The sequence below is a fragment of the Prionailurus bengalensis genome, chromosome X, assembly GCF_016509475.1.
Source record: "Prionailurus bengalensis isolate Pbe53 chromosome X, Fcat_Pben_1.1_paternal_pri, whole genome shotgun sequence".
NCBI classification, from domain to species: Eukaryota; Metazoa; Chordata; class Mammalia; order Carnivora; family Felidae; genus Prionailurus; species Prionailurus bengalensis.
The window spans coordinates 58,061,741-58,079,320 of record NC_057361.1 but is presented as its reverse complement, the minus strand read 5'-3'; the positions used below and the strand labels follow the sequence as shown (position 1 = coordinate 58,079,320).

Genomic DNA, 17,580 nt, shown 5'->3' with positions numbered 1-17,580 from the left:
TTCAACCCCCCACCTTGGGCTCTCTGCAGTCAGCACAGAGCCTGCTTTGGATACTCTGTCTCTTTCTCTCTCTCTCTCTCTGCCCCTCACTCTCAAAAATAAACTTTAAAAAAAGTTCTCTAAAGGGGTGCCTGGGTGGCTCAGTCGGTTACGTGTCCATCTTTGGCTCAGGTCATGATCTTAAAGTTTGTGAGTTTGAGCCGGCATCGGGCTCTGTTCTGACAGTTTGGAGCTTGTAGCCTGTTTCGGATTCTGTGTCTCCTTTTCTCTCTGCCCCTCCCCTGCTCGCACTCTATCTCTTTCTCTCTCTCTCAAAAATAAGTGAACATTTTTTTTAAAAAGTTCTCTAAAAAAAGTTTAAATAAATAATACACCACAAAGAACTAGAAAAAGAAGAAACTTAGCTGAAATTTAGTAGAGGAAGGAAATAAAGAAAAATAAATAAATAAAATAGAGACCAGAATAAACAGCAACATAACATTGAAAGTAATTACCAGTTTTTCCAAAAAAATAAAATTGGCTATGCTTTAACTACATTAACTAAGAAAAAAAGAGAGAAGACTCAAAAACCAAAATGAGAAATGGAAGAGAAATAATACAAGAGTTAATCAGATTATTATTATTATTATTGTGATAATAGATTAGGATAAACAATTATATACTAACAAATAAGATAACTTAGAAAAATAAAAACAGATAATTCCTAAAAATGCACAAGTTACCAAGATTGAATCATGAATCTTGAATTCAAGAAATAAGAAATCTTAGACCATTAACAAGAATGAAAGTTGAATTAGGAATAAAAAATTTCCTAGCACAGAATAGCCCAAGACTACATGGTTTCCTTGGTGAATTCTACCAAACTTTAAAAAACATAATTGATGATAATCTATCAAAATCTTACAAATAATGGAATAGAGGGAACACATTCAAAATCATTCTATGAGGCCAATATTACCCTGATACCAAAGCAGGATAAAAACAGTACAAGAACAAAAAAATTCCAATTTGTCTGATATAAATATTACTACTCTGGCCTTCTTTTGACATCCATTTGTGTGATAAAGTTTCTCCACCTCCTCACTTTAAATCTGTAGGTGTCTTTAGGTCTAAAAATTAGTCTCTTGGGGCACCTGGGTGGCTCAGTCGGTTAAGCATCCGATTTTGGCTCAGGTCATGATCTCATGGTTTGTGGGTTTGAGTCCCGCATCGGGCTCTGTGCTGACAGCTCAGAGCCTGGATCCTGCTTCAGATTCTGTGTCTCTTCCATCTCTGCCCAACCCCCCCCCCACCGGCCCCTGCTGTCACTCTGTCTCTCTATCAAAAATAAATAAACATTTAAAAAAATTTAAAAATGAGTCTCTTATAGATAGCGTATAAATAGGTCTTGTTTTTATTATCCATTCTGACACCCTGTGTCTTTTGATTGGATCGTTTACTCCATTTACATTCAGAGTAATTCTTGATATATATGTATTTAATGCCATTTTATTACTACTTTTGTCATTGTTCCTGGAGATTGTCTCTGATCCTTTTTATGTCTTTGTCACTTTTAGTCTCTCCTTTGTACTCAAAAGAGTCCCTTATAGGGGTGCCTGGGTGGCTCAGTCAGTAAAGCATCCAACTTTGGCCCAGGTCATGATCCCATAGTCTGTGGGTTTGAGCCCTGCGTCGGGCTCTCTGCTGACAGCTCAGAGCCTGGAGCCTGCTTCAGATTCTGTGTCTCCCTCTCTTTCTGCCTCTCTCTCTCAAAAATAAACACTAAAAAATTTTTTTAAAAAAAGAGACCCTTATAATATTTCTTCCAGGGCTGGTTTAATGGTCATGAACTCCTTTAGTTTTTGTCTGGGAAACCCATTATCTCTCCTTCTATTCTGAAAGATAGCCTTGCTGGATAGAGTATTATTGGCTGCAGAGTTTTCCCATTCAGCACTTTGAATATGTCATACCACTCTGTTCTGGCTTGCCAAGTTTCTGTTGAGAATTCTCCACCGAGGCTTATGGGTTTTCCCTTGTAAGTTAAGGACTTTTTTGCCTTGCTGCTTTTGAGATTTTTTTCTTTATCACTGTATTTTTCCAACTTAATTATAGTATGTGTTTTTTTTGGCCTGCATTTGCTAATTTTGATAGGAGTTCTCTGTGCCTCCTGGATCTGGATGTCTGTTTCCTTCCCCATATTAGGAAAGTTTTCTGCTATTATTTCTTGAAATAAATTTTCTGCCCCCTTATTTCTTCTGGGACTCTTATAAAATGAATGTTACTACATTTGATGGAGTCACTGAGTTCCCCAAATCTATTCTTGTGTTGCTTAATTCATCTTCCTCTTGTGCAGCTTCATTATTTTTCATTATTTTGTCTTCTAGTTCACTAATTCATTCCTCTGCTTCTAACCAGCATACTGTTCATTGCATCAAGCAAGTTTTTAATCTTGTGTATTACACTCTTCATCTCTGATTCTTTTTTAGCTCATTTATCTCTGTGGTAAAGGTCTCACTGATGTTTTCTATTATTTTCTCAAGCCCAGTGAGTACCTTATGATTGTTGCTTTACATTCTCCATCAGGCATGTTACTTGTATCTGTTCCATTTAGATCTCTGCCTGTGGCCTTATCTTCTTCTTTCATTTGGTATAAATTCCTCCATCTTTGCATTTTGTCTGAGTCTCTGCCTTCTGTGTGTTAGAAAAGCCAGTTATGTGGGGCGCCTGGGTGGCTCAGTGGGTTAGGCGTCCAAGTTCAGCTCAGGTCATGATCTCCCAGTTCGTGAGTTTTGGCCCCACGTTGGGCTTTGTGCTGACAGCTCAGAGCCTGGGGCTTGCTTCAGATTCTGTGTCTCCCTTTCTCTCTGCCCCTCCTCTGCTCACACTCTATCTCTCTCTCTCTCAAAAATAAACATAAAAAAAATTAAGAAAAGAAAAGCCAGTTAATGTCTTCTGCTCCTGAAATGTCCTTTTGAAGAAGAGGTTATGTAGTACCCAGGACATGACACTTCAGGGAGTGTCTCCAGTGTGTGCTGCATGTGATCTGCTTTTGTGATTTGGCTGCTCTTTTAGGCCACTTGTTTGCAGAGGTTCTCCTTGCCTTCTGTTGGCAGTGTTTGGTCCTTGGCCTGAATATGGCAAGTTTTAAACTAGGTGTGCTTCAGTCTTTTTGTGAAACCAGACCTGACACCAGCTCCACCAGAACTGAGGCCTTACAGAACTCTCTGGTTGGGAGATGTGTGGGCAGGGGTTTGCGCTGGTCTTTTGGGGGAGTGGCTTGCTGTGCTGAGACTGAGGCAAGCTTAACTGAGAAGGGCAGTCCCACTAGCACACAGCGGGGTGGGAATTGGTGTAAGCAAGTCTGGCAGCCAGTGTCCGTTCTGAGCTGCATCCCTCAGGTGGCTCTGTGTTTATGCTGAGGGGCTGGGGAGGGAAACAGCGCCAGCTAGCTCTTTCATTCCCAGAGAGGCCTGAAGGAATAATCTTCCTCCTGTGTACCCCAGGCATTCTTCAGATTGCTGTTTCCATTCTGTCTTACCCCAGGTTATTTGCCTGCCTTCTCTCCAGGAGCAGTGCAGTGCCCTCCATTTTCTATCCCAGTGAAGCCTGCTGACCTTTAAAACTTCACTCTTTAAGCCCACTGATTGCAAAACACGAAATTCTGTGGCGCCTGGGTGGCTCAGTTGGTTAAGCAAAACACGAAATTCAGCCCTTCTCATTTTCCTCATTTTACAAGCCAGTGGCTTTGGTGAAACATTCTCCTTGTGCATTCCCCTATGTGCCCACCGCCCCCCCGCCTCCCTCCCTCCCTCTTCTCTGCAACCACAGCTCCCTCCCTTCCACAGCACTCATGATCTGTTTCTCCCCTAAACAAAGTCTCTGTACTACCCACCTTCTTCAGTGTGGTCTCTTCTGTCCTTTTATTTGTGGTTTGTTCTGTCAGTCTTCAGGTTGATTTCTGGGGAATTTAGGATGATTTGATAGTTATTTTTTTAAGTTAATTTATTTCTGAGAGAGAGCATGCACACATGAGTGAACAGGGGAGGGGCAGAGGGAGAGGGATAGTGAGAATCCCAAGCAGGCTCTGCGCTGTCAGTGCAACGCCTGACATGGGGCTTGATCTCAAAAACCATTAGATCACGACCTGAGCCGAAATCAAGAGTCAGATGTTTAACCACCTGAGCCACCCAGGTGCCCCTGATTTGATAGTTATCTAGTCATGTTCATGGGAAGAGACAAGCCTCGTGTTCTCCTACTCTCCTACCATCTTCCTTTCCTCCTTCTCTGTTTAATTTTTTGACCCATAAAAAAAGAATGAAATTTGATGATTTGCAACAATATGGATGGGTATAGAGTATATTATGCTAAGTGAAATAAGTCAGACAGAGAAAGGAAATATATACCATATGATCTCATTAATATGTGGAATCTAAAAAAGAAAACAAAGGGGCGCCCTGGCTGGCTCAGTTGGTTGAGTGTCTCTTGAAGCGTCTCTTGATTTCGGCTCAGGTCATGATGTCACGGTTTGTGAGATTGAGTCCCACATCAGACTCTGCACTGTCTGCTTGGGATTCTCTCTCTGCCTCTCCCCTGCTCGTGCTCACATGCTGTCTCTCTCTCTTTCTCTCAAAATAAATAAACATTAAATAAAAAGAAACAGAGCAGGAATTTGTTGGGGGAAAGCTGGTGTCAAAATAGAAACTGAGCAAATCATTCAGCATTTTAAAAATAATAATAAAATATAATGGGGCACCTAGGTGGCTCAGTCAGTTGAGTGTCTGACTTTGGTTCAGTTCATGATCTTGTGGTTTTTGAGTTCGAGCCCCACATTGGGCTCACTGCTGTCAGACTGTTAGCGCAGAGCCTATTTCGGATCCTTTGTCCCCCTCTCTGTACCCCTCCCCTGCTTGCGCTCTTCCCAAAATAAATACGTATTTAAAAAATAATAATAATTAGGGGTGCCTGAGTGGCTCAGTCAGTTAAGCATCCCACTTTGGCTCAGGTCATGATCTCATGGTTCATGGGTTCGAGTCCCGTGTCAGGCTCTGTGCTGACAACTCAGAGCCTGGAGCATTCTTCAGATTCTATCTCCCTCTCTCTGCCCCTCCCCGACTCATGCTCTGTCTATGTCTCTCAAAAATAAAGAGTAAACATTAAAAATACGTATATTAGGGGCGCCTGGGTGGCGCAGTCGGTTAAGCGTCTGACTTCAGCCCGGTCACGATCTCGCGGTCCGTGAGTTCGAGCCCCGTGTCAGGCTCTGGGCTGATGGCTCAGAGCCTGGAGCCTGTTTCTGATTCTTTGTCTCCCTCTCTCTCTGCCCCTCCCCCGTTCATGCTCTGTCTCTCTCTGTCCCAAAAATAAATAAACGTTGAAAAAAAAATTAAAAAAAATATGTATATTAAAAATAATAAAATATAAAAAAGAAAACAAGCAAGCAGAGTCTTAAATACAGAGAACAAACTGGTGATTGCCAGAGGGGAAGTGATTATGGTGATGGGCAAAATAGATAAAGTAGATTAAGAGGTATAAACTTTCAGTTATAAAATAAATAATTCATGGAAATGAAAAGTACAGCATAGGGAATATATTCCATAATATTTTAATAACGTTGTATGGTGACTACACTCATCATGGTGAGCATTGAGTACTGTGTAGAATTTTAAAATCAATATGTTTTGCAAATGAAACTAATAAACATTGTATGTCAGTTATACTTCAAAAAAAATATACAGCAATTTAAATTTATCAAGGCACTATATCACTTTCCTAGAATGGGGTGGTTAAACTACTGCTGACTGGCCAAATCAGGCCCATGGCCTCTGTTTCTACAGTCTGAGTGTTAAGAATGGTTTTTACATTGGTAAAAGGTTGTAAATGAAAATTTTTTAAAAATGTCAATGAAAGTTTATGTGGCTGGCAAAGCCTAAAACATTTACTGTTTGACATTTTATGGAAAAATATCCTGACCCCTATCCTAGATTATTTTTTAACAGATTTATTGAGGTGTAATTAACATACCTTACAGTTTACACTGTGAAGTATACAATTTAATGATTTTTAGAATATTTAGGTTTGTGGAACTGTCAACACAACAGAATTTTAAAACATTTTCATCAATCTAAAAAGAAATCCCTTACCTATTAGTAGTCATTCCCCATCCCAAGCACAAAACCTAGGCAACCACTAATCTATTTTCTGTCTCTATAGATTTGCCAATTCTGGATATTTCATATAAACTGCATCATAGGACTTAGTCTTTTCTGACTGGCTCCTTTTATAATTTTTCAATAATGTTTAATAGGTTCTCCATGTTTCAGTTTGGATCGGTACTCCATTCCCATTGATGGCTGAATGATATTCCATTGTATGAATATACCACATTTTGTTTATCCACTAATCCTTTGATGGATATTGAGTTTTTCCAATTTTTAGCTTATTTTCCAAATAATGCTATGATGATCATTCATGTACAAATTTTGTATGGATATGCTTTTCATTTCCCTTGAGTATATACCTAGGAGTGGAATTGCTAGGTTTTATGCTCAATCTTTTGAGGAACTACTAGACTATTTTCCAAAGCAGCTACACCATTTTTCACTCCCACCAGCACTGGACAAGGGTTCCACTTTCTCCACTTCCTTGCCACCACTTGCTGTTCTGTCCTTTGGATTATGGCCATGCTAGTGAGTATGAAGTGCTATCTCATTGCATATTGATTTGCATTTTTCTTTAAAAATTTTTTTAATGTTTATTTATTTTTGAGAGAAAGAGTGAGACAGAGTGTGAACAGGGAAGGGGCAGAGAAAGAGACAGGGGGACACAGAATCCAAAGCAGGACACAGGCTCCAAGTTGTCATCACAGAGTCTGACAGAGGGCTCGAACCCACGAACTGCAAGATCATGACCAGAGCTGAGGTCACTTAACTGACTGAGCCACCCAGGCACCCCCTCTCTGTTAACTTCTAAACTATCTTCTGTTGGTATTACACCCAGATGTTAATCTTGACTAATTACTAGGGTGGTTGCTTTATGCGTAGGTTGTAAGTGTGTGTGTGAGCACATGTGCATTTAAACATGTGTGTTTAAAAATGCTTTTTGGCATAAATTGTTCCAGAGTCTGATCCAATTAATGTAAGTCCCTTTGAAATAGTAGGGATCTTCTTAACTTTCCCTTTCTCTGGTTCCCTCTGTAAACCTGTGGCTGATCTTCTGTTTTGCATGTTGATATCATTGAGCTATCAGCCTCTTTTTAAGCACCCAATACCAGAATCTCCTCTGTGTTTTTTGGTTTTTTTTTTTTGTAGTGGTCTTAGACTTGAACATCCCCAACCTCTGTTCCAATTAAAGTCAGTCCCCTTAGGGGGAGATATAGAGCTTACTCTTCTTTTTTCTTTTTTTCTTTGAGACTCACACACACACACACACACAGGTGAGCAAGAGGCAGATGGGGAGAGAGAATCTTAAGCAGGCTCCACGCCCAGCATAGAACCTGATGTGGGGCTCAATCTCATGACCATGAGATCATGACCAGAGCCCAGATCAAGAGTTGTACACTTAACTGGTTGAGCCACGCAGACTCCCCTTAAGCTCGTTCTTCTAATAACCTGCCCCTCCTCCTCCTGAGAAGAAATTTTGTACCACTGTTTTAGAGCTGGAGGTGGGAACAGCGGCACATTTCTCTCAGAGTGACAGTGCAGCTGTATGAGTAAGGGGCTGGGCAGGAGTCATAGTACCTGTCATTCTGAGCTTGCTTCTTCCAGCATGGAAATCCTGTCCTATAAGCAAGCTGAAGTGAGGGAAATTGAGACCAAATAATCTTAGTTTTCCATGCCTAGTTATTGGACCTGGGTAGATGAAGAGAGCTCCAGGCCTCTCATTTGTGCTTTTTTATAATAGAGCTTCTGCAATACAGACCTGGGGGAGGAGGAGGAGAGATGCTGGCAGGATGCCCTTCTGGAAATCCCTAACCTGGAAGCTGAGAGTAGAGGGCCATACCCACCTAAAGTAGCACTCATACTGAGCTTGGGGTGGTTGGTGAGCAAATCATGGTTCCAACTATCACAGGTGCTTACTGTTCTTACTGAGATTAGTAGATTTCTGTAAATAGAGGTTTGTCTGTTTTCTCTTTGCCTTTTGGATAGTTTCCTGAGAGTTTACATAATTGTGTTTTATAATTCACCAGTTATAGTTGTTTTGCTAGGGAGAGGGTCCATGGAACTCCTCATACTACCATTCTGGAAGTGATACTCTTTTTTCCTAGATTATTAAACAGATTGGTAGTGCTCAAGATTTTCTATTTAATCTTCATTTCCTGGGACATTAAGAAAACTACAAATAGAGTTATTTTTATATAAACTATGAAATGTCAGGTTTCACCTGTTACTTTTTTATCATTGTATTTTAACTGTTTTTAATGAATAAGATCTATTATTTTAACTTGCTTAAAGTTTTGTCTGGTTGAGACTAATTTTCTTGTTGCATTGTTGCCAAATAGACCCAGCTACTGAATCGTGCACTTGAGGAGATAAATGAATGCAAACACATCTGGAATATTCTGAAAGAAACAGGTACAGTGGGAACTAGGAGTTTGGTAACACAGTTATGAAAGGCATTTCAAGTCTAAATAACCCAGTCTTTATTACCAGAAATCTGTGCCACTTCAGTGCTTAATAACCAGTCAAGTGTTTCTTTGAGGACTAATTTTTCCCTACTGTCTGTATGTAGTTTGACTCTGTGACACACTGCTTGGACTAATAATTTTTTTACTTTGCTTTCTGTGGAGGTATAGTATTGAGTATAAATATAGGATCATTATTGTTCAATATGACATGATTGCCCTTAGGTCACTAGATTTTGTGTCTAATTTAATCAAGCTCTGATTCTGAGTGAATGTAGACTACAGAGCCTTCCAAATGATAATCATATCAGATACTATTAACATTTTGTTATGAAATAATAAAAATAGTAGTAAACCTTTTAAAGTTATGTAGTAACTTGCTAATGTTTCTTCATTAAGGATGGTAGTGGCTTTTAGGTTTAGACAGACTTTTATATATTTTGTCCGTCTGTTCCTATTTCACTTAGAATTTTAAAAAATCAATATTGAATTGAATTACAAACCTTTTCAGCTTCTATAGAGATAACTATATGGTTTTTATCTTTTGAAGTATTAATATATTGAATTAAAGTAATAGATTTGCAAAATTAAGTCATCATTGCATTTCTGGAATAAACCCTATTTGCTCATGGTATGTTATTATAAATGTTGATGAATTTGGTTTCCTAATATTTAGAAATTATTGTTCTGTTATTTTCTTTTTGTGTATATGTGATATCTTGATGAATTTTGGTATTGAGCTCTAGGAATTATAAGGAAGAACATAAACACATAAAATTTAATTCACCTCTCTCAGTCTCTGACAGGCATTTAAAAGAATTAAAACAACCAAAAGAAATGATAGAGAATACCTGAGTAACATTTATAGAAGATTTATTAGAAATATACACTATACCCTGAAAATAGAAAATTAATCTTCTCTTTATGTGCCCTTTGAATATTTACAAAATTGATCACAAGGAAAGCTTGAATAAATTCCAAGACATAGAAGTAAAACAAGTAATTGATGGAATATAGAAACAAAACCCTTGACCACTTGGGACATTTTAAAACACAAAAACTACAAAATACTTAGAAAATACTGATCATGAAAATACTTTATAACAGAATCTAAAGTACTAAATCAGTTCTCAGAGCAAAATTCATAGCTTCAATGACTTTTATTTAACAAGTATGTCAGAATGCCAACTGTCCACTGAGAAAATAATTTCTTCTTTCTAGGAACATAGCCGGACTATATATATACGTATATATTTCTATATCTGTATCTGTATCTCTGTCTATCTGTATGTTATTACAGAATTGAAAATTAAAACAACAATGAAATACTACTACATACCTATTAGAATCACAAAAATCTAAAACACTAACAACACCAAATGCTGACAGGTATGTGGAGCAACAGGAAACTCCTATTCATTGCTAGCAGGAATGGAAAATGGTATAGACACTTGGAAGACAGTTTGGTACTTTCTTACAGAACTAAACATACTCCAGGCACCTGAGTGGTTCAGTCAGTTGAGTGTCCAACTCTTGATTTCAGCTCAAGTCATGATCTCACAGTTCATGGGTTTGAGCTCCACGTCAGGCTCCATGCTGAGTGTGGAGGCTGTTTGGGATTCTCTCTCCCCCTCCCTCTGCCCCTCTCCTGCTTGCCTCCCTCTTTCTCCCAGTAAGTAAGTAAGTAAATAAATAAATAGCATTTAAAGTAAAATAAAAAATTTTTAAAAAGGCAACAGAATTGAGTTTTAGGTTTTGATGCTGTCGTATGTTAGATTAAATGGAATAGCAGATCTTGAGTTCATTTATAAGGTTTATTTAAAAAATTTTTTTTAATCCTAGTTAATTAACATACACTGCTACACTAGTTTCAGATGTACAATATGGTAATTCAACAGTCCCATACATCACTCTGTGCTCATTAGGACAAGTGCCCTTCGTAATCCCCATCACCTATTTAACCCATCCCCCCACTACCGTCCCCCCTCGTAACTATCAGATTGTTCTCTATAATTAAGAGTCTGTTTCTGGCTTTATCTCTTACTTTTTTCCCTTTTCTTGTTTCTTTTGTTTCTTAAGTTCCACATATGAGTGAAATCATATGGTATTTGTTTTTCAATTCTGTTGTATAAAAATCTACAGTATTCAAGCTTAATGATAATCTACTGTCAAGTCTCTGTAACCATGATAAAAAATACAAAAACATAAACTAACAAACTATTATTTAGAAGTTTATAAAAAAGGACAGATTCTTATACAACCAATGCAGATAACTATACTGCCATGAAAAGTAGGGAGACTTTGTAAAAGAAGGAAGGGTAAGATAGGGAAGAGATGAATGAGAACCGTATTATTTTAAAGTATTTTAATTTAATTTACAGATATAGTGTCTACTAAATTGTTTTGAGTTACAAATAATTTACTAAGAAAAGATTTTCTCTTATATTCAGAAAATAGAATATTAAAACAACATCAACAATATTCCAAATACATAACCACAATAAAATTTCCCACGTCAATTTATTCAGTCCTATGTAATTGATGTTCTGCTGGATCTTGGGCCAGCCATATGCTTTCATAAAACTGTATGCTTTTAAACTAGAACAAAACCTGGAAATCCTCATTAAGTGCACTGGTATGGTCCCAGAGTTGTCTATGCAGTGTCAACTCAGAAACTTGTAATCTAGAGTCTATTCTGACATGTCGACAGTTTGAAGTACCTGGTATAGTCCTTTCCTGTGAGGCTCTGAGACTATAGTACTTGGTTAAATATACAAACTCTTGCCTGTCACTTATGGTAGAGTTTTCTTCAGTTAAACATCAGAGTAAAACAAAAACTGTTTGTACATTACAGAGATTTAATGTTTGTGGTTAATTTAGTAAAGTAACCAATAATATCAGAATGGAAGGAAAGTAAAATTCTCTGTTGGGGTACAGTACATAACTACATCATGAGAGTTTTTTAAGTTTATTTATTTGTTTTGAGAGAGAGAGAAAGTGGGGGAGAGGCAGAGAGAGATGGAGAGAAACAATCCCAAGCAGGCAGAGCCTGATGCAGGGCTTGAACTCATGAGCCTGAGATCATGACCTGAGCCAAAACCAAGAGTCAAGACATTTAACCAACTGAGCCACCCAGGTGCCTCTGATTTTTTTCTCTGACCCGCTGATTATTTAAGATTATGTTATTTAATTTCCATATATTTGTGAATTTTCCACTTTTCTCTCTGTTACAGATTTCTGTATTCTATTGTGATCAGAGAATATGCTTTGTATGATTTTAGCCTTATTAAATTTATTGAAACTTGTTTTGTAGCCAGATATATGGTCTATACTGGAGAATATTTCATGAGCACTTGAGAAGAATATGTATTGTGATATTGTTAGGTGGAGTATTTTCTATATGCCTATTAGGCCTAATTGATTTATACTGCTGTTCCCATCCTGTATTTCCTTGTTGATCCTCTATCCTGATATTCTGTCCATTGAAAAAAAACTTATAAGACTTATGATTAGTTTTCTCTTGAGGTTTTACTCAAGATAGTAATCTCTAGGAACTGCTCAGAAGGTGTACAATTTCCAAAAATTTTTATGTTAGTAGAGTTTTACTTATAAAACTTTAATATAAGGAAGGCTAAGTATCTTTTCTGATTTTGCAACTCTTACAACTCTTAAGGAATACTAACCCATCAAATGAACCTAATTACTTCTCACATTTCTCTCTTTATGAGGAGAAAGAATGAATTTTTGCATTTTTTCAGGGTCCCTTTTGGAAATCTGAAAGATAGTTTTAGGTTTAAAAGTTATCCTGAAACCTTTATATCTTTTATATCTGGTAAAGTGGCTTTTTGGAAGGCAAAATCAAGAGTTGTTAGAGGGGATTTGGGTACTTGATTAAGATAGGATCATGGATGCCTCAGAAACAACACTTGGTTACCTATCTAAACAAACTGACATCAAAACATTTAACTTATTTATTTTTAATTTTTTAAATGTTTTTTGAGAGAGACCGCGAGTAGGGGAGGAGCAGAGAGAGAGGAAGACACAGAATCAGAAGCAGGCTCAAGACTCTGAGCTGTCACCACAGACCCCAACATGGGGCCAAACTCATGAACCATGAGATCTTGACCTGAGTCAGATGCTTAACCAACTAAGCCACCCTGGTGCCCTGACATCAAAACATTTTAGAAAGAAGCATAGGAGATAACACAATTATAAAGAAATTTAGCTCTTTGATAAATGAGGAAACTTTTGTTCTTTGCCTGCCATTAAATGATCAAGCATAAAGACAACATAAAGATCAGAAAATTATGCAAGTAAAACACAGAATCTGCTATCTAGGCAGATTACATAGAAAATAAAGAATAACCTTTCTTATTATAAATGAAGGCATTAATCAGTGAACTAAAGGAAGCAGGCCTATCAAAATCAATATAATTTTGCTACATTTAAATATGTTACAGAGCTTTATTTCAGACTCAGGTTTAAACCAGTGCAAATAAAATTTACTTTCCAAATCATTCCTTCATTATATGCTCTTTTATATTCTGAAACAAACTGACAATCTATTCTGTGGTCTGCCAGGTCAAAACTATTTTCACAGTACTAAGACATGTAGTTTCCCAGAGTCTATGTGATATGTGATACTGTAATAGAAGGAATACAGAAGCATATATAAGAATCTAGCTATTTCTATTAAGTCAGATTAAGGAGCTTTTCAGAAATTTACAAGTCTTCTCACTGATTTTTTTTTTAACATTTATTTATTTTTGAGACAGAGAGACAGAGCATGAAGCAGGGAGGGTCAGAGAGAGAGGGAGACACAGAACCTGAAACAGGCTCCAGGCTCTGAGCTGTCAGCACAGACCCCGACGCGGGGCTCGAACTCATGGACCGTGAGATCATGACCTGAGCTGAAGTCGGATGCTTAACCGACAGAGCCACCCAGGCGCCCCTCACTGATTTTTGAAATACAATTTTATTTTGAAAATTGACATTAGCATTCAGTGATTTTGTCTCAAATAAGTTCAATCAGTATATATAAGTTTTCTGTTCTAATTTCTAATATGGAAGTTATTGGTAGATATAATCTACGTATGAAAAATCTCTTTGGAAGCTCCTTATAATTTTTCCAGAGTGCAAAGGGGTCCCGAGAACAGAAGTTTGAGAATTACTGCTTTAGGAATAAACTACATTTTCCTTTAAAAACAAAAACACATATCCATTTGTTAACTATTGCTTATAATAGAATGTCAGCCACTTGTTTTAACTGTAACTTTTAACCAAAATAATTTTTATTTCAAAAAGAATATTTAGAGAGGTGCAGTTGAGAACCATCTCTTACCCATAGCAAAGTTCATGAGCACACATGGCATAGCTTTCTGTGGCCACCCCCATCCCTTTTATTTATTTTTTTAAAGGAAAAATGAACACGTTCATTAACATCACTCAGAGATATCAACTCTGCATAAAATAAGAAGTGATAGTATAAAACTTAAATCTGTGCTTTGTAATTAATATTTAAGTATTTGATTTTACTTAAAATTTGTCTTTTTATCCAGTAATTATTTATTAACTCAATAGTAGTCTAACATTTTAAGTTGACTAAATTTCTTGGAAATTATCTTAAATCTAACATACTACACCATATAGATACTGCTGAAATCAAGTTTGTCACAACAGTGATTCCATTTTAGTCAAATACACTTTACATTTTTTATAATCTTAAATGTTATATATGAGAACTGTATAACATTTAATCAGTAAACCTGTATACATTAGGAAAAAACAGACCCGAGTAAAATTAAATATATGCTTGTTTTATACTTTATACAGATAAATCTCTAAAAAGGCCACTCTTTATTTTAAACCAAAATTATTTAACTAAGCTCATTTGCCAAAGATTTACCCTAACCTTAAAATGTTTCTGAGTTGGCAGAATTTTTTTATAAGAATACTTCTGGATTAGCATGTTTAAAGTATTAGAAGTTCAATTTCCTTTTTGTGGGAATTTTAAGAATATTTGTATATAAGTGCTTACTCATGTCTATAAACCAGAACAGAGCTCCTTTAACGTACAAGACTTTATAATATTTTGTGGGGACCAGCCAGACATGAGAAAACATTTCACACTCACATGATGTGAGGTCAAGGCCTTTCTCAATTATTGACACAGAGACACAGACATAGGGAGCTTATGGATTCAGAACTACAACTTCAATAGCTACAGGTCAACAGTAAACACAGAAACTCACCAGTCCAGATACCATAGTGCTGTTTTCCCTTCCAGAAGACTTGAAATAATTGTATAATTTGAGCTCAAAATGGGCAAAAAGAGCAACAAAAAAGACTAACAAATTAAATTGCCTGTTGTTTCTTACCCAGGGACATAATCCATTGAATCCATTTACAGAAGTCACCAAATGGTCTGACCACATTCCCATTCATTGCTGCTACTGGGGGCGGAGGGAATAGCTTACTGGCTCTATGCAAACCAGAAACAAAATGAAACATAAACTCAATAGGAAAGAAAAAAGTATTCATCAAAGTTTTGTTGGCGCTTGAATTCAACCTGGGAGCCAAGAGAAGATGAGTTTAAGCAGTCCATGAAAATGAACATGTGTTAAAGATTTTATTTAGGTCACTAATTGATGAAGAAGCCTAAAGATTTTAGAACCAATTTCAATTTTAATTTCACTTTGCTTGTTTTTCTCTTGTTTTCTATATTCTTACTGTTAATTCAGCAGTATCTCTTCTCTCTTTTGTTGTTTCAAGTTTACTGTTATTTCTGTGATGGTTTTATTTTGTCTTCTCATTTCCTTTTATATGTCTGAAATAGCTCATATTTCACTTTCTTTGTCTACAAGCCATTCCTGAGCTCTTGAATCCCTGCTTTATATTCTTATTTTATAGACATGATTACGTAATTAATATTTTGAAATTCAGGCTGACATATTTGGTCACTATTTTATTCTGCTTTATAACAATATTTCTCTGGTGAGAATTTTCTTCCTACCATTTTTCCTTATCTCGTTTTCAAGTAATATCTTCTACTGTTATTTCTTTTATCTTTTTTAAAGTTTTATTTTGTTGTGGTAAGAACACTTAACATGACATCTATCCTCTTAACAGAGTGTGGAATGTACAATATAGTAGTGTTTACTATAGGTGTTGTGTTGTATAGCAGATCTCTAGAATGTAATCATCTTGTTCAAATGTAACTTTATGCCTGTTGACTAGCATTTCTTCGTTTCCCTTGCCCCCAGCTCTTAGCAACTACCATTCCACTCTTTGATTCTATATATTTGACTCTTTTAGTTATCACATATAAGTGGAATCATGTAGCATTTGTCCTTTACTGACTGGCTTATTTTACTTAGTGTAATGTCCTCAAGGTTAATCCATGTTGTCACATATTGAATAATTTTCTTCCTTTTTAAGGCTGAATGGTATTCTGTTACATGTAAACAACACATTTTCTTTATCCATTCTTCCTTCAATGGATATTTACATTGTTTTCACATCTTGGCTATTATGAATAATACTGCAGTGAACATTGCAGTGCTAATATCTCTTCAAGATCCTGATTTCAGTTATTTTGGATAAATACTAGAAATAGGATTACTGGATTACAAAGTGGCTCTATTTTTAATTTTTTGAGGAACCTCTCTACTGTTTCCTATAGTGGCTGTACCATTGTGCATTCCAACCAACAATGTATAAGAGTTCCAATTTCTCCACATCCTTACCAAAACTTGTTATCTTTATATATATATGTATGTCTTCATATATATAGTAGCCATTCTGAAAGGGCGAGTGATGTCTCATTGTGGTTTTTCATTATAGATTTTATTTATAAGTAATCTCTACACCCAATGTTGGGCTTGAACTCACAACTCTGAAATCAAAAGTCACATGCTCTACTGACTGAGCTAGCCAGGTGCCCCTCGTTGTGGTTTTGATTTGCATTTATGTGATGGTTAGTGACGTTGAATATCTTTTCATATACCTGTTGGCCATTAGTATGTCTTCATTGGAGAAATATCTATTCATGTCTTTACCTCATTTTTGAATTGGGTTATTTTTGCTATTGAGTTGTGATAAGTTATCTTTAATTGAGTTACTTTTGTTTTTTATTTTTTTTTTTACAACTAGTGTATTTGCAGAAGATTCATGTGGAAAGGAGGCCAGGGCCATGATTCAGTCTTGTAGAAATTAATGGTTATGACATACGGTTGTTGTTGTATAAATGATTTCTTGTAGCCACCTCTTTGATAGAGGTGGCTATAGGGCTTCTCATAACAGAGATTCTTCTCTACTGCCTCACTAACTAGCTACATACTCTTCAGCGCTTTATCTTCTGTCTTCCAGATATGTTCCTTACACCAGCCTAAAAACTCTGTTTTCGTTATTATAGATAAGGGAAGTGCACCTTGGGGTGTGCCCTTCACTTTGGAATGTTATACTTTTCCTGGCCTTTTCTGATATTCAGTTTTTATCTTTAAAACATATATGGTTGTGCATATTTATGTGCATATATGCTAGACTACAGGCCCCATGAGGAAATATACTGTGTCTGCTTTTGCTTATCTTTATATGTGCAATACCTAGCGCATCCATGATATTTGGTTCATGCATGAATGAACAGAAGAATATGTATATATTATACACAGATACATATGAATGCATATATCATATATAAAGTCTTGGAAGAATACACACGAAACTCAACATTTGATACTGCTATCTCTTAGCATAGGCTTTAGTGAGATTGGGAGATTTAATTTTATTTTTTATTTTATTTTTGTATCATTTGAATTTTTCAGTGAATATGTAGTACCTTAATAAATAAAACAAAAATACAGATGACAAGATGCTCTTTATAGAAAGCCCAAAAGCCACCAAAAAACTGCTAGAATGAATACACAAATTCAGGAAAGTCAGGACACAAAATGAACATAGAGAAATCTGTTGCATTTCTATAC

General features: G+C 36.5%; 1 protein-coding gene across 1 annotated transcript in view; it reads left to right on the top strand.

Moving 5' to 3' along the window:
- The window catches only part of TEX11 (testis expressed 11), a 243,368-nt gene that overhangs the window by 181,973 nt on the left and 43,815 nt on the right, over positions 1 to 17,580 (top strand). Inside the window, exon 25 of the mRNA XM_043569958.1 lies at positions 8,477 to 8,549. Coding sequence (XP_043425893.1) covers positions 8,477 to 8,549 — 73 coding nt within the window. The remainder of the gene's footprint in view (positions 1 to 8,476; positions 8,550 to 17,580) is intronic.